At 38.5% G+C, this 23,432-nt stretch overlaps 1 protein-coding gene across 1 annotated transcript in view; it reads right to left on the reverse strand.

Moving 5' to 3' along the window:
• The window catches only part of MRPL37 (mitochondrial ribosomal protein L37), a 294,091-nt gene that overhangs the window by 248,366 nt on the left and 22,293 nt on the right, over nucleotides 1-23,432 (reverse strand). Inside the window, 2 exon segments of the mRNA XM_044085487.1 lie at nucleotides 2,904-3,089; nucleotides 16,316-16,431. Coding sequence (XP_043941422.1) covers nucleotides 2,904-3,089; nucleotides 16,316-16,431 — 302 coding nt within the window.

Genomic DNA, 23,432 nt, shown 5'->3' on the forward strand with positions numbered 1-23,432 from the left:
CACGACCCTCTGCAACAAAGGCAAGTGTGCTACCTATTGAGCTACTCGAGACGGAGTAATGAAAGTATCACCCAAGAGCATGACCCAGTAAAACAGAAACAGCTTTCTGCAGATGCAGAGACCTCATGCATGGCCCTCTGATTACTCTTCTTGTTCAATTATGGTTTCAATACATTTTTTAAAGGTGGGATTACACAGGTGAAAAGAATGAGAAAACAATACCTTATTACTCCCATTGTAAAAAGACTGTTGTATGAGGAGAGTCGTTTGGTTCCAGGGCAAATTTTGAACACATTAGGAAGAAACAGACAATGGAATGGTGGCAACACTCAATACTTTCTTTTAACTGAGAAATTAGAAGGAAAAACATTTTTCCATTTTCTCCTGCTAACTGACTTCCTGTAAAGGAAGGAACTCTGTTCACCTGGTACATCTGGTGGCTTTACATTCAATATAGCTGAAAGCATATGAAGTTACTGACGTGGGGAAAAAACACACTGCCAGTCTAGGAGTGCCACAGGTAGATGGCCAATGTAATCTGAAGGTGCTCACCTCTCCTCTTTCGCTGATATTTGACTTGGGTGACAAATGTGGAAGGTGTTACAAACCTCACTGCTACAAATTGCAGTGGGTCAACAGGAGACAACTACCTACCCAGCTGATGCCCAGTAGGACACAGCTAAACTTTATGATAGCAAATGTGGTTCCGCAAGGTGTCCACTACTCAAGAGGAATCTCCAGGTAGAGTACAGTGAACAGAGGCATCAACTGAATACCAGTTACAATTCCAGGACTTTCTGATCCTGATGTAGCCTAGACTTATGGGTGCAATCAACTGCTATCACTTCATAATGGGTGTCTAACAATAACTTAATACCGGGCAACAAACTAGTCAGTCAAGCACATGCTCCTAAGAATCTATTTTCACTTTCTCCCTTTTACACACCTCTTCAACTTGTACATATAGCTAATGAGAAAGTTTTGGTATTACCTCCTCTATTTTAACTGTAAAAAGTTAATTATTAAATGAACTTTTTGTCTCTGTAGGGTGTGATGGCCACAGGTTACAATTTCACGACATGCATTACAGGTCCTGAATAATATGCAAGGAGGATGGCCTTAACACTCACTGGCAAAAAGTTCACTGCTGCTGCCTCTGGATACGATAAAGACTGGTTACAGCCAAACAGGCTTTGCAATGTACAGTTTAATAATGGAGTTAAAACTGTGGCTTCCCATAAGTTCTTCCACTACACACACTGCCCACAGCTTTTCAGTGCAATACTGCCATCATTCTCTGAAATGTAATATTTTTCTATTTGCGTACACACACACACACACACACACACACACACACACACACACTACTCCAGATGGAGTCTAACAGTAATATAAAGAGGGACAACAACAACTTGTACACCAAGAGTAATTTCTCTTCCTATGCTTTACTGTTTCTCTTGCTTGTATCTCACATGCACTGCCTTTTTTTTTTTTTTTTTTTTTTCCTGCATGTACTGCCACTGCAGTTTCATCTGCACTTTATTTTCCTAAGTTCTTCTTTCACAGATTTACTATTCTAACCCCCCCCAGTAAATTTGGGGTCTATATTAGAACACCGAACATTCAAAATGTCGAGTGTTCTAATATCAAACTCTACCAATCGAAAATACCAAACATCGAACGTTCAGAACAGCAAATATTTTCCTAGGGAAAAGATGTGCTGTTCCAAAACACATACACACAACACAAGCACACCAAACAAACAGCAATCCACGCACATACACCTAAAATCTTACACCTAACCCTACACTAAACTATACACACACACCACTAACTATCCACTTACTTTAACCCACACCCTAAGGTCCATCACTATCACACACTCACCTCACCCACGCCCTAACCCTAACTCACCTAACCTGCCCTAACCCTCATGTCCACACAATCGCACACATACTCAAACCCTGCACCATGTGTTTGTAAGGCACATACCTAACCCACACTCAATTGCACACTTACCTGAACCCGACCCATAACTTTCCAACAGAGCGATAAAAATACAGAAGCAACAGAAACGGACAACCAAATTCTTTCCCTAGGAAAGAATTTGGCTTTCTGCTTATTCGATATTTTCAGAGTTTGCTGAAAATGGGTCGATATTAGAACACTCGACATTTTAAATGTTCAGTGTTCTAATATAGACAAGTAAATTTGTAAGCCTATATTTAAACCAGGTCTTGCACCTTGTAAAGTCCGTTTTCTTCCTTTCTCTTCCTTCATGTGTATTAGGCTTACTTTACATCTGTATGTCACCAATAAAATGCACACTGCTCCTTCCAGGTGTGTTGAAATGTCACTAAAGCTCATACCTAGCACTTTCTGGCTCTTCTGAAGGAAATACAGAACAGGACAGTAGTTCAAGGTTCATCAATGATTGACCTCATCAGCACAGCAACAGTGTGTGTGAGAGCAGGACAGATGCTGCCTTACTGGGAACATTAGAACAATTACGGTGCATCAGGAAGGCCTAGGTAAACAATACTGAAAAGCAGGATGCAGAAATAAAACAAACCAAAAACACAATGTGGTTTACTGAACTTGGAAATACCAGCTACCTGTGTTTTGTGTATTTAGCTAAGAGGTTGGGCATTAATTAAGAAGTCAGAATGACCTCACTTGGTAGGGTTGGAGGTCAGACAGAATCTGATCATTTATTATGACTAAACAGAAAGCAGAAGGTGTCTAAGGGCATTAGCCTGTTATGATAAACTCCAAGCTACTCGGATAAATTCACACAAAAATACTGCACTTTAAGTAGGAGTCAGCCAACAGTTTCTCACATATTACGGAGTCAGTCACATAACTTAACATTTCTCAGTATTACCTGTAAACTTGATACCTACCAGTGTCATTTTTTTCCTCATAAACATGAACTTCCTGTAAGTCAATGGTAGGAGATACAGGATAAAAGGTCTCCAGAATATGAGATTCAGTGGCTTGAACCTCCTCTTGGGTGGCCAGTGGTGCCAGTGGACTTGTGCTGTTTAAGAGCAATCCATTAATGCCACGAACTTGAAAGAGAGATGACTCTGCAAAAGGGGACATAGTAAACATATTAGAAATGGGCAAACTCAGTAGAAGCTTTAGTATAAGCCACTAATGTAACTTAGAGTGGAATGTGAGCTACAGAAGACATATGCATATAGTACATGGGGACATCTCAAGCCTTCCAACAGTGAACTACAACACACAAACTAAGATAAACACATTCTCTCAAAATTATGACTTTAATTAGCCTGGTGACCTGTGGCTCCATGCCATTCCTGCTTCAGTTGACAGGGCACCCAACATTTTCCCAAAACACTCTAATCCCCCCCACTTCATCCTGTTTAAAAGGTAGATGCCTGGGTTGCATCAGTGCCAGTCAACACCATACTGTGTATGTTGGGGGTGGGGCTAAAGGGAGGTTTCATTCTGTTTTCTTTCAATACATGCATCATATACAATGCTGTCACTGTGACAGCTACTGTATGCTACTGTTTCTTTCCATACTCACACTCCACTGTGGCTATCTTTATACGCTCTCCATACTGTAAAGGAGGATTCCTGGGGAGTCCAGAATTCCCAGTTTCTACTAGAGTACCAAGGCAAAACAAAAACCCTGACTCACCCTCAAAAAATATATATATATATATATATATATATATATATATATATATATATACATATACATATATATATATATATACCTGATCTTTCTCCTTCCAGATGCCAGCTGTAGCCGTGTCACTTTCTTTTCAGGCAATAATGTTGTTTTTTCTGCAGTAGTGGGCCTTTTTACATTTATGTACCTTCTGAACTTGGTAACATATTTCTAGAATCATACAGGTGTATGTAATGCATTTTTCTGTCTCTTCTGTTTGCGCTGTTGAGAAATGTAATAACTATATAGCACATGTCCACTGACAAAGGTAAAACAGCTACTTATCTTGGCAGTCATCATGTTAGCAAGTATTTCATGACATCCATAATGTTTGGATTTCTCTTCAATGAGAGGTCTCAATGTGTTATGCATCTCCAATCACATCCAGTAATTTGGCTTTCAGGCTGGTTCCAGAATAGTGTTTTAAGATTTATTGTCACTGATGAAGTGACACGTCGACCCCATGTGTAAAAATAGGAAAAGGGGTTGTGGATGGATTTAAAAAACTAGTGCAGCTAGGCTATAACACAGTTACAGAACCCATTCTAGCAATGCAGTCAAGTAATCTCTCTCCTGAGGAAGGAGCTTCTTATTTATTCATAGACTACTAAAAGATGACCAGTGTCTGACATACAAGGCATCCTCCAACCCAATACTGATGGATTTACTGCATATCAACAAGTCAAATGACATCAGAAATACTTGGTATATGGATAAAAACCATTTCTGCAACATGAATAGACTGATTTGGAGGAACAGGTATATCTCGCAGAAGATACCGCTACTCTGGAAGAGACTCCCCATCCACATAAAACAAAGTTCATCCCTGTCCATATTCAAGTGCAACTTGGATCTGTGGCTATGAAACAAAAAAAAAACCCTAGGATTGCCTCAGTACTACTAATGAACACAGGCAGCTCCTAAATGCTTTATCCCATGTACGAGTCCCTTCAAAATTATCTATGGTATGATCCCAATTATGCTCATTAGGGGTAATATACAATTATCGACTATGGGAATTTTAAGGCCAATTTCTAATCAAATGGGATACGTTAATTCAAGCAGCAAAAGGGAAACTGGCTAGGTTTACAATGGCCCACAAAGGGCAACTAGCCTATTACTAACCTATGAATGTATGTCCATTGGTAAGTGGTCATCAACTTTTATATATAGTGTATAAAACTTAAAGGGCTGCATACTAATGTATAAACACTGCTTTTAAAACACCGTCTGTGCACACATATGCACTCATTTACAGCAAGTACAAAATACAAAAACTTTGTATTATAAACACAGTATACAGAAAAACTAACAGTGGTGGTGGCGTTCAATTAGATTATACACATGCCTGAAGTTTGAAACCTATGAAAACCTAAAAGCAAACCTAGACTTCCGAGTTTCAATGTCCAGCACCAAAGGTATACATAACGTCTCAAGTTAAACATACCACCCTGTAGTTTAGTTTAGCTTCATACAATTACTGCAGATTATTTCTTTGCCACAAGTATATAAAAAATAAATTTGATAAGTTACTACAGACCATTTTGTCACCCAACAAGTATACAACAAAAAAAAAATCAAGATTAACAGTTTTAATTTTAATTTCATGCAAAATTTGGTTTTCTATCAAGGTTATCTTTATGCTAGTTTATTTTTCTGCATTCCCTCCGGGCTCTTCACAAACTCTCAGTCCTCCCCATAAATACCAATCTTTTCTTACTGCACAGTGGCCTCCTCAGTTTTTAGGTTTATGTCTTGGTCAGTTTTACCAATTAACTCACAGCCGACAGATGACAGCTGTATGGAACAGGAGCTGTGCAGCAGGACTCCCTCTGTGAGAGGAAGGGGTTTTATCTGCAACGATAATGACTTCTGCCCTCAACAAGCTGAGGTTGATCACGTCTACATCCAAAGAACTTGCAAGCTTTCGGATTACAGTGTGTCTAGCTTCTACTAGAGTTTCATGTTCTAGCACCTGCATTCATATCCATTCTGAAGGAAAGAAAAGTGGTTAGGGGATGATCAGTCCTTGCAGACCCTCCAAATGATTATCTCAAATCTAGGAACCAGGTGTTGCTGGTGCCACAGTTATGCAAGCTGACCAGTTTAAAAAAAAAAAAACAACAGTGTACCCCCAAGAGATATGAGGCAGAAGGACAGGTCTAATGTAAAGAAATACAAGGCAACTTCTAAATATATGTTTGTAGAAAGTAAAACAAGCATTGGCTGAAAAATATTAAAACAAAAAACAGCTTAGCTGAGGCAGAAAATTAGGTAAGAGCGGTATGTATTTTGTATGATTTCACTTTACTCATACTGGTTTTCTGAATGTAAAAAAAAAACACTATGCTAAAATAAACTTGGCACAACTCTTAAATATCCTCAAAGCAGGTGAGAGTGGGAGGAAACATATTAACAGCTAAGATTTTATTTACCAGGTTTGGAAAGATTATGCTCAGCACTCAAACAGTGGAAAAAGAAAACATGCTCCAGAACTTTTAGCAAGGTTAGTTGGTGCCCTGAGTAATGTGCCAATACTTCCAGACTGAAAAAAAACAAAAAGTCTTCAAAGTGGACTAAGCAAAAAGCTCTAAAGTAGACACAGAACAGTTCCTTGCTGCAGTTCATAATAAAGACTGTCGATATCGTTTCAGTAGCTGCAAATTACTTGATAATACTCTCAAGTCTCAGGGACTGATCAGTATATCTCTCAAAGCACCAATCACATTCCCCAACAGCTTAAGCCCAAGGCAGCTGACCTTTCTTCCTGCCCTTTCTATGCCTTTTAATACATTCTTGCCAAATCAACTAATTTGCAAAGATAACACTGCCTGATGGATCCTAGCCTGGGTTCTCTCTACTCCACCAATCTGAGTTTGACATTTTTATGAACTTCATGCACCTATGGCCTTTTGTGCTGCTTGTGAAGGAATATGTTGCAACAAACATGGAATTCCTTTGCTACATTAACTATATGATGATACAGGGTTTTAAAATCTGTACAACTGGCGCCAATTATATTACATAAGCAAGAATACGGTCTCTCTGTGCACATCTCTGAAAGTCGTACAGTGTGCATACTGCTGCCTTGGGTAACAGCCAACACCTGCCGCACCCCAAAACTTTACACTGTGTAGCTGAACGTCCGAGATAAAATCCCAAACTCCCCTGGAATTTTCCTCAAGATTGAGCCTGTGCCTTCTAGTGCACAATAATAACAGAAATAATCCACATTTTGCCATACTCACATTCACACAGATATTATCCAGAGGGGGGGGGGGTAAATGAGAACTCTCCAGTACCAGCATCCTGTTCCCCAGTTCATAGACATTGCTGACTGAAACAAATATTTTGACAAACCAAGAAAACAAAAATAATGTTTATCTTGAGCCTGGCTCCATGGCACAGAGAAATAGAGCCTTTATTGCAACCAAGGCAAATGGACTTAGATTAGTGACTTCAGGTGCCAGTTAGGAAAGGAGGGGAGTGAAGGGATATGGTCTGTTTTCTTCAGCTGGGGGTTGGGTGGGGAGAGTAGCTGGCACTTGGATAAAAAAAGTGTAGTTTCTCCAGAGAACAGGGAAACCATTTTGTGTTTGAGGGAGGGAGTAGGGCTGCTTGCTGATAAATACCAGTGCAGGCAGCCCACTGCATGTCCCTTTTTTGATCCTGTGAGCTGGGGGTTCATAAACATTGTGGGGCTTCAGTGAAAAACTCTCAAACCACCCCTGACAGTTGTCTGAGTGATGGCTTCCCCTAGCCAACACTTACCCTGGTGATGGGGAAAAAAATGGGCCAACTGGTCAGGGGGAGGAGACTGATGGTTGACAGACAGGAGTAAAGAATGTAAAAAAATTGTTTATCCTTGAAATGTAGCAAAAGCTCAAGCATACATTTAGTTGGACATGAGTTATTTTTCCTCTCTCATAAAACCATTTCAGGACCAGAGTAGCAGATGGACAAACAACACCTAGTTACCTAAAGCCGATTCAAAATTCGACTATACTTCATCAGAAAACTTTTGATTTCATACCCATGCACTTCTCAAAGTAGTAGCAGAAGCAGGGACCACAGAGTATCTGCACAATCATACACACTTCTTAAGGCAGGTTTAGATACTTTGGAATGTTGGAAACAAAAGTGAGAAAGAAACTACCTTCAGAGGAAATAGTATTAGGTAGGTCTCTCAAAATGTCTACAAAAAAAAAGCACAAACTTCCACATATGGGTCCAGTAGTTAAGAACTCCATGTGTCAATGGGGAAGAACACATTCTCTTACCAAACTTACCCCAAATCTTCCCCTCCTTATTCACTAGTGAAGGGTTGGATGAGAATAGGAGCAGGTTCCCTCCTGGTGTAGAAGTTGATATAGTTGCAGGGTCTGACCTAAGGTGAGAAAACAAGTGCTTATTAGTTTCAGAAACTTTGTAAGCATATCTGCTTTTTTGGAGGGGGACTGATGGTTGTGAATCAGATTTGTTAAAGGCAGCATTATGTACATATTCCAAGGTTGGCATTAGAGGAGGAATAAGCATAGAATGAGGCATATCCACTTGTAACATGCAATATCTCATCAGTTCGGGGGGATCCTTTTGTTCCCATAAAACATCTCTACATCTACATCTACTACTCCATCTACTTCAGGACGGTGACATACACCCCAATCCAGGCCCTCAACCTACAACTACTGAAACACACACACATATAAAAGCTCTCCTTCCCTCCATCACTCCATCTACTATAACTACAAACTTACTCATCCTTAAATATAATAATCTGTAATAAGTTAGTCAATACACTCTACTACTAGAAGTACACAACTTTTTTGACATTCTATGCTTAGAAACCTGGCTAAAACCATCATTAAAGAGATATTAAAATTACCCCACCTACCCTAATATAACATTGGCTTGATTTGCACCTCAAGAAGGGAGAAGGAGGTGGAGTCATATATAAATCTAACAGCTACCCTGAAGCTTACTCTTTGCCTCTTTACCAAACAATAATGTCCCGAAAATAATCTGCTCTAGGTTCAAATTAATACTACTAAATCAAATAAATTCAATTTTGTGCTTCTGCCAGGAAATAATATCCCCCCATTAGAACAACTTCTTGAACAACTCTCACTTACCTCCCACTTCACACTACTTTCCTCTTTTTATTACTGACTGGAAATCTTCTTGTAATGCTGCTAACCTTCTCCATTTATAAACCTTTTTTTCAAACAACAAATTGATAGTGCCACTAGAATAAAAAAAACTAGAATAAAAAAAAAACACAAACCTAAAAAAAGAAAAAACTGGTTCTCCCCCCCTCCCCCCCTCCTAGAAGCCTCCTGACTGGCATTGATCCTGATCCCCTTCATATCACTCCCTACCATATGTCATTAGACAAAAAAACCTCAAAAAACTATCCTACTATTCAGATTTCAAGAAAAAATTTCAAAATGAAATTTCCTGGACTTTCAAACAGAACCAAACATTACTCTCTGGACCCTCTCTCTCAGCACCTCTCTCTCAACAAAGCCAATCCTTATTTCCAACTACTTACAAACCAAGACCAGAACAGCACCACCATTAGAATAAGACCAGAACAGCACCCAGACTTGACCAACATTTCTAAACAGAAAACAAACTAAACAAAAGAATAAAGAATCAATGAAGAAAGAAGCCTCCCTCTAGAAAAAAAAGACATCAGAGACAAAAAAAAGCCTAGGAATGAAACAAAAACCAAAAATGCTATTATTTCAGAAAAAGAACTATGTAGAACCAACAATCTAATCAAAAAAAAAAAACCTACTGTACCTACTCTACAGAATCAGTGATTTTCCAGCAATCTGGAAGATATCACACATCATACCCTTACATAAAGGAGGCAAATCTGACCTCCTCTCTAACTACAATAGCACACTTATCTCCACTAGCTAAAAAATCATGGAAAAAAATAACAAAACAAAGTAAGTACTTAACCATCATAAAACCTAATACTAACAAACAAACATGGATTTAGTTGAACAATGGTTCTCAAAAGATGTCTCCTTCTCAACTCCAAAAAAAAAAAACTATTCTCACTCACCTACCCACAAATCTCCTCAACTAATTTTACTATATCAACAACTCTTAATTACACATACATTCTTTATCATAATTCATCCTGGCAATAATCTGAGAAATAGAGAAAATCCTCCAAAGGAGATTGTGAGGAGCAGTTTTTGAGAAAAAGAAAAAATCCCCCAAAGGAGGTTGTGAAGAGCAGTTTTTGAGAAAAAGAAAAAAATCCTCCAAAGGAAGTCATGAGGAGGGATTTTTGAGAAAAAGAAAAAATCCTCCAAAGGAGGTTGCGAGGAGCAGTTTTCCTCAACATCAGAGTTTTGGGCTTGGGAATCTGCAGGAGAGAAAACCCTATCTCTGTCCAATGTCAGGATCCTCTGACATGTCTTCCTCAGGAATATTTTGACTGACCTGGTTTACAGGTACTGTGTTGTGTGTGCCAGAACTAACAGACTAACTTTTTTTGGTTAAGGTAAGAAAAATCATCTTTTTTTTACAAATACCATGTCTTGTGAAGAACAATGTTTAATTTTTTGTTTCTTTACAGTTACCTGAAGTGACCAACTTGGAGAAAACAATGTGCCACATCAACAGGTTTTTTTCCCCTGGACACATCCAGCAGAGTCCCTAGAATGTCTCCATGCACCAGTAAAGATGGTTCCCCTATGCCCAGCTCAGACACTGGACCTGTCAAAAAGGAAGTAGCAGACTCCCCAGTTTGTGGCAAACACACCAGCAAAAGCTGGAGGTGTAAAAAACACTGGAATGAGTCCATCAGAATGTACGTTGCCAAACAGCTTGCACAAACAGCACACTTACACTTTCTTACACATAAAATGATAAAGTCTTCTAGTAAGACGAAACAGCTAAATTCTAAGATGAAACAGCTACAGTCTATGGACTAAAAACTTAAGATACATATACTGCTGTTCCTGCTGGTGTGTTTTTGTGGTGTACTGTCAGACTTGGAGCCATTTACCACGGTCAGTTTCATTTGTGGTGCTTACCTTGGTTCCAGTCTTATTTATTTTTTTTTTTGAGACAATGTTCCCAAAACAGTGTAATGCATAAGCAGCACCTAATATTCCTGTCAGAAACTCATTCAGAATAAAATTATTCTGACACAAAATAATGGCAGGTAAGTTGTCACAGTGTGAACACAAGGACTACTTCACCTGCAGTTTCCTGCTCAATAAAGACACTTCACACAAGCAACTTTTGTTAAAATACTCTTTACATAAGCAGTACACTGCCTCAAGAAATAAGCCCTCAAATCAGTTAAAGCTAAAAAAACAGCAGTCCATGATAGGAAACCTTGGATAATGAAAAAAATACCGTTTCTTAAAGGGCCAGAATTGTAAAAATAAAAAAAAATAAAAAAACATTCTATGTGAAAGGGTTCCCCAAAGCTCCTGCTGAAGTCCTGACTGCTGCTTTTGTAAAGCCCCTGAGCTGTTTTTTCACAAGGCAGCAAGAAAGTACTGAAGATTTTCAACTGACTGATTTTCCCTCATCAGGGCTTACTGATCAGCAGTAAGAGGGGAAGTGTGGGAGGGAGCCAGAGCTTTTAGAACCTGACCAGTTGTGCCTTGGGCAAGACATAACCCGTGCAGTCAAATGACTACTGCAGCAATGGGGATAATGAACATTCACTGGTACCAATATTTTCAAAGGAGGTCTTGGTCTGTCTACTAACACTACAAGAAGAACGGATTACTCTTTTCCAAGATGCTGACTAATATCACTAAATTCAACAAAGATACAGTCATTGGCAAGATGTTCCTTTCTTCATTTAACTATACTTACCCACCAATTATGGTGGTACCACAGTCAGCCTTTCTTCCTTTGCACCAAATATTTCTGCTAAACGACAAGGCTGCAAAGTTTGCATTTTTTCATTTCTCTAATTCTTGAACCCTAGGGATAGCAGTAGTCTTCCTCTATCTCCTCTCTCTAGCTTATTTTACATTAGCTAAGCTACAGAAACAGCTACTGGGAAACCTCTAATCACCACAGGATTAGCATTTTCTCTTTCACTCTAACCTTTTAAACTAATCTAGTGAGTATGGAGATCATGAAATGAAGAAATGCAAACCTTGCTAACTGAATATAATGTCCCCTTTTGGTATAAATAAATGCAAGCAAACACCTCAGCTGGAAAGGCCCCAAAGATACTTCTACAAGAAAATGAAAGGTGGTGAATCCTTCAACTATCCTGATAGAAGAGTTGGATTCTTTTACACTCCATTGCATAACAGCTTTTCTGAGGTGACCAATATCTTGCACCTTGAGATAGGAAAGACCCAATCTTATTTGATCTCCAATTTCTTTGCAAAATCAGTGGCTTTAAAAACATCTGCAGTAGAGACTTAAATCTATACCAACAAATAAAGACTTGCTTGAAAACTAGGTTCTTAACTAGGTATACTCCCACCCTACAGAATAAATTACCACTACAGGTCAAATAAAGGACTACACTGTCCTGGTAACTGGATGGGTAGACACAAACTTACACCAGGGTTATCATGTACACCCCTGCTTGATTTGGGAGGGGAGCACTATTAAGTGGTTGAAAAAGAAGCCACAAACTCTTAAATGCATTTGGTTAAAGATGTAATTATTCCACATCTTATATCCAACACGAGCACTTGCCTACTATTGTGACTATACTCCTATAAGGGCTAAACCTATGTCAGTACTAGACAAACCACACAAAAAAATTAGAGAACGTATACAAATTAGTACATTCATTACAACTGGTGTTATACAAGCCCAAACCCACATTACATACCCTATGACTGCTATCTTCTTGTTTTAGGATGAACTCCAAAGAAATTTGCCCTACACCACTTTCCTTTTATGATGTAAGCTCTAAGAAACCCAAATGTAAGCTCTAAGAAACCCAACTGTGCAAGTTTTAAACAAAACCATAACTTTCTTCTCATTTACCCTTTACGAAAAGACAGGAGACAAGAAATTCCATTTACTGGTCCAACACCTCATTCTGGCACTGAAGACACTTACCTAGAAGTCTGGTCCTGTAGTCATTGCAGTCAGTGACCACAATTTTTTTTTCCCCAACAAACATTTATTAAATTTTCACATGACATAGGCAATCTTGGCAATCTTACATTTATATAAATAAAAAACAAACATGACACCACTTTAGTTGCAAGCAGTATACATCACAGACCACTGAAACAACTGTAGTTGCAAACATTATACATCACTTATAATCTATCCAGTCATTGCCAGTTAAGCATTATATGGTTCATTCAAATCCTGCCTCTTAAACCTTAATTCTTGCTCTGCATATAGTCCCCACAATTCCCATTTTTCCTATGTAGTTTGCTCCCTCCTTTTTCTAAAGATCCCAGTTCCACTTGTTTTCTCTCAGTTACTATATTCACTACTTCTAGTAAAGTTGGTCTAGATGCTGATTTCCATTTTCTAGTAATTGCTTTTTTGGCAGCCACCATAATTAGACTCAACAAGGCTTTACTATGTCTAGGCAATTCCAATCCTGTATAACTCTTCACCTCTCAAGTAAATCCAATCTGCTCACCCAGCATCTCCAACAGAGTGGTCTGCAGGGAATCCCTAAAATATGTCAGCTCATTACATTCCCAAAAAAATATGTTCCCAGCCACCTCTTTGCTATCCACCAGAGGAAAAAGTCTTTGGAGTCTACTTGGGGTATACCTGTGTAAACACTTCCAGGTAAAGATCCTAAATCTTCTAGACTTGCATATTTGGGAGATACATCCTCCCATTGTCGTTTTGTGAATTGCTTATCCAGTCTCTCTTCCCAATCCTTTCTAAGCTCCTCTGATCACTTCCTATTGCTTATCCAGTCTCTCTTCCCAATCCTTTCTAAGCTCCTCTGATCACTTCCTATAATTATCATGCAGTATTTTATATGCTTTACTAATTATTCCTTTTTTTAAATGCAGCTTCTGTTCTAGATTCTATAAAAAAATTCTACTAGTGCTGGTCTTTCATTCAGGAGCCCCCTATTTATTTATCTTTGCCTATACTCCGATATCAATCCTTCATAGAGAAGGCAATCTCTAACCTGCAGTCCAAATAAATTCTTGGCCTCTTCCCATTCTATTACCTTTCCCTTTCTAGTTATTTGCTCCCAATACATTGGTTCCTTTGTCAGTTTTCTCCAATAAATTACAGCCCCCACTTGCCTATTATCTGTATCCCTGACCACAGTCATCCCTATTGGCAAAATCTATTTTCTCCATTCTCATGCTGGTTTGGTTCTTAGAATACTCCCTGCAATTTTATGAATATAATACTCTGTATGATTTTTGTTCTCCTTAACAGTCTGCATCCAAAATCCCAATCTCTCCTTATTTTTTGCCCTTCTTTCCTGGATCAGCATTCCTTTCCACTACGAATTATAGTCTTCTGCTTGTGCTATGTACAACAGCCTTAACTGTGTTATTCTAAAATACCCCCTCAAATTGATTAATCCTAGTCCGCCTTATTCTATTGGAAGAAACAGCTTATCTCATTTGACCCTTGCTGTCTTCCCTTCCTAGATAAAATCCTTCAACTCTTTTTTAGTTGCTATCCACAGCTTCTCCTCTGGTTGATCAAAATATCCCTGACCTGTGTATAAGACTAAAGGGACTAAACATTTTAATGGCTTGTATCTTAGTATCCGCATCCATATAACAAAGCTTCCAGTTTCTCAATTTTTGTATTATCTTCTGTTTAGTCTCTTCCCACATATCCTTAGCTGCCAGAACAGAATAATTTATAATCCAGACTCCTATACTTCATTGCATCATGTCCCCATAAATATGGATATTGCTGGACCAATTCATGTGTGGGTACATCATTTACACTATTGCCTTTATTTTAGCTTCATTAAATTTTGTATCCTGAAAAGATTTGAAACCCTCCAAAAGGGGAAAGTGGACCACAAACATTTTTATTTTGATTCTAAGTCTTTGTTTACATTTTCAGTCTGGTTTTCTGAGCATGTCCCAGCTTTGGCTGAATGGATTGGAGGAGGCGTGCTTACAGGAAGTTTCAATGGTCTCAAATCGAATTCTCTCTCAAACTGCAGTTGTATACGCAACAGCTCTCACTGAATCATTAGTTTCAATCTGTGCTTTTATGCTCAGAAAAAAGTAGCATTTCAGAAATTTTATGACCTTGCTTGCTTCCATCTTGTACGAAAACATATGAGCAATGTAAAGCTAAAACTTTAATAAACAGTTTCCTGTTCATTTCATATTTTATTTTGTGCAAATTTATTTTGTGCGAATTTCTCAATGCTAATTAAGTGCTATGATGTTATACATGCCTGCCACCTGCTCTGGAGAAAGCTTCAAAATGATGCAAGTTTCGAACAGCAGTAGCAGCAGTCTTTTTTCATTTTTATCTCTGAATACTAAAAAAGTACAAATGTCTCAGCTGAATAGTGGTAAGAATCAAACCAAAAAAAACAAGAAACCCCTTGAAAGCACTTTATCAGGGAACACTGGAAAGAAACAAACTCCATAACTCGAGTTCATTCTTTCCAGTGTTCCCTGATAAAGTGCTTTCAAGTGGTTTTGTGTTTTTCTCTCTGAATACAACCCAAAGGTAGTGGTTTTCTGACCTGTTGTAAAAAAACATTACGTGGGATGCAAGCAATAGATTAATTTTAAACAATGAAGTCCAAAACTTAATCTCACAATGGGGGCTTGTACAGTACGGCAACCTGTGATCGCTATACAAACTAATTCTAAGATTGCTTTACTATGGAGTAAGGGGAATATGGTTAGACTGCTAAGATTTAGTACAAATTCACTAAAGTGTACTTTTTTGACTATACAGCTCGCAGTTACACTATGCAGAATAAATAAAAGAAATAAAGAGCCACACAATTAAGATAAGCTTTTTGACAAGTTCATAAAAAGAAAACACAGTCTTGTCTAACCACGACCACCACAAACAGACACAAAAATGCAATAACCTTATTATTTGCCAGTGAATGGGGACTGAAAACTTTGAAAGGAAATGAATATTGTTAATTGTGTCCAGAACAAGGAATGAAAACAGGGCTGCATAAAGTAAACTGAAACCAAGAGTAGGGTTGATGATGACATGGTAAGTGGACGGTAACAACTAAGTATTGGGTCAAGTTTCCTTTGGTCAGAATTTTAGAATCTGGGATTGTCCCTTTAAGTTACATGCATAAAACTGCAAGACAAACCTTAAACAAATGATCATTACAGATGGTGTTGTATACTTCACTATTCAAAAGACTAAATCAGCAATGGCCAGAAACCACCTATCTTCAACATGAAAAGCATCAAGAATTTTGATAATTCATTTCCTTCCAGAAAAATATCCCCAACTCATTATTTCATTCTAAAAGATTATTTCCTTATTGCTATAACCAAATACTAATGGCATTTAAGTTATCTGTTGCAAACGTACTTCTTTAGCAGCCTTATTACAACTTCCTGTGTTCCACTCTGCTTCGCTTATTCGTTAGTTGTAGAAAGTACACATCACATTGTAACTGTGACAAAAATTAAGCTACCAACCAACCTCTTGTCCAATAGGCTGCCACTTTGTAGTTTTCGGCCAGTATTCTCTTTGACAGTGAGGGATAACGGAGACTCAACATCCTACATAAATGCAGCAGATTCGACAAAAGCACAGGACTGGATAAGAGAAAAGATACCAAAAGTAATATAAGTTAAGTCAGTAGTTACTCTTTGAAGTTATATAAAATGTATGTGTCTGTGTGTATACGTGGTGTTATTAAGGAAGTACTAATGGCACTGGAAAATGTAAAACAAAAGGCTTCACAAATGGATAGCATAACATTAATCAATTAGCTGCTGCCCAATAACAGACTGTGCAAACATGCAAGCCAAATCAGAAACAAGCTGAACATGTAAATGTTAGATTTTGAAAATATACTTATACATTTGAAAGTAACTATTGATGGCTGAGGTTCATCACCATCTATTAAAAGAGCCTCTAGAGGGGTGACATAAAATAAGAACAGCTTTCTTTTCATCTTTATGTGATCTACTGCTGTATGCAAAACTATCATCTTAAAAAAGTGAAAACTCAATTGAACATTTTAATTTTCATTTATTTTGAAAACTTCAAATACAAGCCTTATGAAACTCATTTTAAAAGGCTCTAAGGTCGTAGCCAGAAAACAGGAAAATGTGTGGATGTATATGTGTGCCTACCTATATATGTGTGTGTGTTTATATGTGTATACAGAAGCATCTTACACGCACACACACACAGCATATATGAATCTATGTATATATACCATGTATGTGTGTGTGTGCATACAACACACACATTCAAACTTTATACATACATAAATGTGTATGTGTTTTGTTTGTGGATATATTCATCTCAAGGGATCTTGCTCATTTGATCAATGAACCAGATCATGAAGACCATTTGGTTAACAACTTAGTTATTCAATCAACTAAAAGAAACTAAACAACCACCTGCAAACAACACAAACAAATGTTTTTTGTAGAGGAGCAAACCCCCTTGCACCCCAGGCCCGCTGCTAATTATATACACCAACTCAGAGATTGCACTACAGTAGGGAAAAGAACAAACTATATTGATTTTCTGTACAAATGCATGATGTTACCATTTGGGCAATGCAGTCCCAAATGCATGACATCGGTACAGTGGCTAGATGATATGGTTCATGGATACCAGATATATTGAAATGTACATACAGCGTGACGATGTGAGGTATTGCCAGCTCTGCCAAGAGAAGTAGGTCAGTGGTTGTGTAACATATGCCAGCACAGCTAGCTGGAGTTGTGTAAAGAATTATAAGTCATTTGTATATCAAACTGATTTGTACAGGTGCTTGTGTTGAAAATGTATTTGTAAAGTTGCTTGTGTTAAAAAAAATGTACCAACAGTGGGTCTTGCTGGACAGAAAAAGAAGTATACCTCCATGGCAGACTGTATGGTAACTACTGAAATTAATATATTGCAACAGAGAATACTGGAAGAGAAGAGGTCAAGCTCAGCCCCAGCTAACTTTTAGAAAAATATCCTGAAATTAAATTACTTAATTTAGGCCATAAAGATTGTATCTCACAGGTCTTACTGCAGCCAGACACAAAAGGTATGTACTAGAAAGCCTTCTGTATTTGTCCTTAGCAGTGAACTATTGCTAACCTGGAAGGTGGAAGTGTTGAAATGGTTTTATGGCTTCCAGATGCTATAACACATCCTAGCAGAGTTGTGTGTGTGTTTTAACACATATGTGCAAGATTCTTGTTCAGTTTCTACTAAATGGGGGGGGGGGGGTAGTATGGGAACCAGGTCAGAAGACCAGATGTATGTGATGTAATTCTGTAACCCAGGGCTAAAATGATTTTTTAATAGATGACAGAAGTCTAAAATCACTCTGTTTTTGTAACCTGACAAAGAAGGATCCGTCACCCACTTCATCTTGCCTTGCTTTAGTAAGTAACCAGGGAATAGTAATTTTTTAGAGCAGTCAAGAAAATATAGTGAGATTAGTCAAGTACTGTTTTTCTGTATCTGTGTGAATCTATTCATCAGTGTTATTTTAATATTTCCTGTGTCTGACACTCTCGTGTTTATTGTAAATAGATATTTAACATTTTCATGTTCTTTTATTATTAAATTATGTTTAAACTTTTCATTGTGGCTGGTCCTTTAGAGAATATTTTAACCTTTGAGAGTACTTATGTTTATTTGGTGACACTTGTGGCCACTCCCAAAAGCCTTAATGCATAGGTCAAACACTACCATTTAATTTCACTCAGTATAATTGTGTACCTTTGTAACAGCCTTAGAATAGCTGGCCTGGAGTGTCTGGTGGTAGTAACTATCTTATAGTCTGGGCAGAAGGGAGGCATAGCTAGTAAATCTGTGCCAGCATTTCCCAGGTGTGTGTGTGTGTGTGTGTGTGTGTGTGTGTGTGTGTGTGTGTGTGTGTGTGTGTGTGTGTGTATAAATCAAATCTCAAAAAGTGTGTGTGTCAGCTACTTGGGGCAGGGACACAGAGCACTGATTTCAGAGAGGATGGTGGAGGACTTGGCTGGGAACTCAACTCTATAGCTGTGCCAGTGGGGAGTTTTACTGGGGCCTAGTGCGCGCACGAGGCGGTGCCCGTGAGCGCCAGTCAGCGAGAACGCACACGGGTGTGTGAGAAAAAGTGCATGAGCGCATGAGAGAGAGACTTGAGAGAGGGCGTGCGAGAGAGAGAGCCTGCTCACACTGGATATAAAAAGTCTACATACCCTGTTAAAATACCAGGTTCTCGCGATATTATGAGACCACAATAAATAATTTCAAAACTTTTCCCACCTTTAATGTCACCTATAACCTGTACAATTCAATTGAAAAACAAACAAATCTGTTAGGGAAAAAATATAAAAAATAAAAAATGCACAATAAGCTGGTTGCATAAGCGTGCACCCCTTAAACTAATACTTTGTTATACCAAAGGACTCAATGACAGTGCAAATATTAAATGTATTTTAAAAGAGAGAGCATCTAGTTCTGATGCCATACCAATAGCTCTGTGCATTTGACTTGCATTTTAGTGCATTTAAATGAGATATTTAATAAATTAGTCTAAAATCTTTCACTGACAAAAGATGAAAGCATTTTTTTTTTAAGTAAAAGGTCTTTAATATCCCTTTCCTGTATTTGTTGGGTTGACATTTTAGTTTAAGGATTACTGAATAAACCTGCATTTTTATGTATGTTCTGCTTCCAGCGTTTTTTTAAACTTACAGTGTATGCACACAACACATACATACACTGTACGTAAAACGTGTCTATGCACAAATACTATGCAGATCCATGACATTGTTTAATGTTAACCCTATCAAAGTTACTACTCACAAGAAATGTTAACTGCTTTACCACTCCATCTAAATTCCTCTTGTAACTGCATCTGATATTTAGTGCAGAGAATTAAGGTTATGGGCTGCCAATGACATTTTACTTGTAGTCCAACGTTTATTTCCTCCAGCTGCCACTTGCCTAACATATCTAATTTTGAACAAAATCACATAACAGGAGAGTGCTCCTGGGAAAAAAAAAATACTTGTACCAAATGGGTTAACTCAATTAAAAAAAAAAAATAAACAGATTGCTTTTAACTGCACAGGTAAGAGAAGGGTTAAAGAATGGAGTACAATGAAAGATCATGTAGACAATACACAAACTAGGGAGAGGGGTGTGGGACAGACATGGCAGATAACAGAGATGGAAATTGGGTTTTACACAAGTAATAAACAAGGGTGTTAACATTCTCAGATATTCTCTAAGTCATGCTGGATAATAACACAAGTATTTTGAATAAAATGGGTAATTTAAAAATCTTGAGTGAAGGAAGTGTCTACACAAATTCTACAGCTCAAATTGTGAGAGAAAGAATGTTATGTGCTGCAAGATGTTCTGCTGTTGTGCACAGGCAGTACAATTTTGCCACAAATGACAAGAATATAACGACTAAGGATGGCAAGTATATAAAATATGGGAGCACTTTAGAAGCTCGAATTCCTAAAAACTCGGACTACATATGGTCGAGACCATATGAACGAGTTTTCAGAAACTCGAAAGTCTAAACTGTTAAAAAATAACACTAATTTTATTAAATATAACATTCTTGCAGGGGGGCAAGGTCCCCTGCGCCTTTCCCTACTTATACCATCTCCGTGATCGCGCTGTAGCGAGGAAATGGGAAATCTCCCATTCTGCACTTCTGCATACAGCGCGGAATGGGAGATTTCCCCTTTCCCCACTGTAGCGCGATCTCGGAGTTGGCATATTTAAGTAGGGGGTATGGGCCGCTTGTTCCCCTGCAGAAACAATGTATTTGACTTTTTTTGTTTTAGTTCATTTCAGAATTTCGAGTTTCTGAAAACTCGATCATATGGTCTCGACCATATGCAATTCGAAATTTCAGGAATTCGATCTTCTGAAGTGAATCCATAAAATATATATTTTAGAGATTTGCAAGACAAAAATAAGGTAACTCTTTATGGGACTTCAGCTCATGTAATAAAATTTATGTCACTGGTTTACAAGAATGAAACACAACTGAAAGCTAGTAAAACAAAAAAATTAAACAGCTGGAATTCTCCTCAAATGCTCAGCAGTAACTTTCTCACATGGATTCTGGCCAGTGGAGTAGAACCACTTCCTTTGAAGAAAATTAACACACTTAGGCATTCATTCAAACTTGTATGCCAAGAATATCATCATCATCTTTCGGCTGTTCCCGTTAGGGGTCGCCACAGCAGATCACCTGTTTCCATTTCTTCCTGTCCTCTGCATCTTGCTCTGTCACACCAACCACCTGCATGTCCTCTCTCACCACATCCATAAACCTTATATTAGGCCTTCCTCTTTTCGTGTTACCTGGTAGCTTCATCCTTAGCATCTTTTTCCCAATATACTCAGCATCCCTCCTCAGCACATGTCCAAACCAATGTAATCGCGCCTCTCTGGCTTTGTCTCCAAACCTTCCAACCTGGGCTGACCCTCTAATATACTTATTCCTAATCCTGTCCACCCTCATCACACCCAGTGCAAATCTTACAACTTTAATTCTGCCACATCCAGCTCAAACTCCTGCTTTGTTGTCAATGCCACTGTCTCCAACCCATATAACATAGCTGGTCTCACTACCCTCTTGTAGACCTTCCCTTTCACTCTTACAGTCTGTCACAAATCACTCCTGACACTCTTCTCCACCCACTCCATCCTGCCTGTACTCTCTTCTTCACCTCTCTTCCACACTCACCGTTACTCTGAACTATTGACCCCAAGTATTTAAACTCCTCCATCTTCGCCACCTCTACTCCTTGCATCCTCACCATTCCTCTATCCTCCCTCTCATTCACACACATATATTCTGTCTTAGTCCTGCTGACCTTCATTCCTCTTCTCTCTAGAGCATATCTCCATCTCTCCAGGGTCTCCTCCACCTGTTCCCTACTCTCATTACAGATCACAATATCATCTGCAAACATCATAGTCCACGGGGACTCCTGTCTGATCTGGTCTGTCAACCTGTCCATCACCACTGCAAATAAGAAAGGGCTCAGAGCTGATCCTTGATGTAACCCCACCTCCACCTTAAACGCATCCGTCACTCCCACCTCAGACCTCACCGCTGTTACATTACCCTCACATATCCTGTACCACTCTTACATACTTTTCTGACACTCCTGACTTCCTCATACAATACCACAACTCCTCTCTAGGCACCCTGTCATATGCTTTTTCTAAGTCTACAAAAACACAATGCAACTCCTTCCGACATTCTCTGTACTTCTCCATCAACACTCTCAGAGCAAAGATTGCATCTGTAGTGCTCTTTCCTGGCATGAAACCATACATACTGAGATTAATTTATCTTTTGTTGACCAGGTCATTCCCACTAGCACAGTGCCTCTTTTCAGGGGAGACCAAAGGTGATATTTTGGAAGGACACCAGGGAACTGCCTCTAATCTTTTCAATGGGTGCTATGGGCTCTATTACATCACCTGAGCTACCATCAACTCAAGCAGATGGCTCATCCGAAGGAACACACACTCACAAGTGCAGCACCCCCCCTTTATGCTGCAATGAAGTGTCAACTCTCCATCTATGTGGTGTAGGAATACAACCCACAGCTTTCTATACCAAAAGGTGTGTGTACTAGAGATTATCCCACTGACGCTTCCAATTAATGCTAAAAAAAATCCTCATTCGATTTATCTCATATAAATTTGCCGGCATCTTATTCACAAATCTTGTCATGCTATTGCCAAAACTATACACTCATCCTTTCTAGAAAGTGTCTTTTCCTGCCACTCTAATCTTCACATCAACACCCTTCAAAAACCCCGAAATAAAACCCGTCATTTTATGTGTTTTCAGAAGAATGAACTCTCCAGTTTTACATCTCTCCTCAAATAATGCCCTGCTACAATAGAAAGGGCCACCTTTCTCTTCACAACCAACCTATAGACTTCAAAATTCTGACTTCTGCCACCTCTTGCCAGTGAGGTCTTTTGCATGCAAGTCACTACACTTTGCAATTGCACACTTCTGTCTGTATCACTCTCTTCAAACCCTTATATTCTACTCTACAGAAAATTAATTCTCTAAAATAAAGTCCTGCTGTATTGAATTCTACTCTAACCAGATTCATAGTTCATCCAAATTCCAGTTCTTCAGAAATGTGCTGTATGCACATTTATTCACAGCACACAGTAATGCAACCATTTTTACCTCTAACCCACCCTTGCTGCTGTATTCTCTAATGGTTTGATCCTACCCAAGTTAAATCTCTCTCTTTATTACTACTGAAATCGCCACAACAAAATGATTTGGAACCAATATTCTATTTTGATTTCATGTACTACATATGAAAGATGTAACTGTTGTCAGTTTGTATTTGTAACACAATTGTCTACTAGAAAACTGTAATGTTTGCATCTATAATTGACTGATTTTATGCATGAAATGCTCTTCGTAACTGAATAAAAATGATCATTTTCCCGTTCAGATTCATTTACAACAGCAAATATAACTTCATCGGAATGTAGGCAATATAAATCTGTACATACACATGGAGAGTTTTCTCCTTCTTACATACACCTCATCTGATCCCAGGAATCAGATCGGTGT

Source organism: Protopterus annectens, chromosome 10.part0 (assembly GCF_019279795.1).
Source record: "Protopterus annectens isolate FY-2018-M chromosome 10.part0, PAN1.0, whole genome shotgun sequence".
NCBI lineage: Eukaryota > Metazoa > Chordata > Ceratodontiformes > Protopteridae > Protopterus > Protopterus annectens.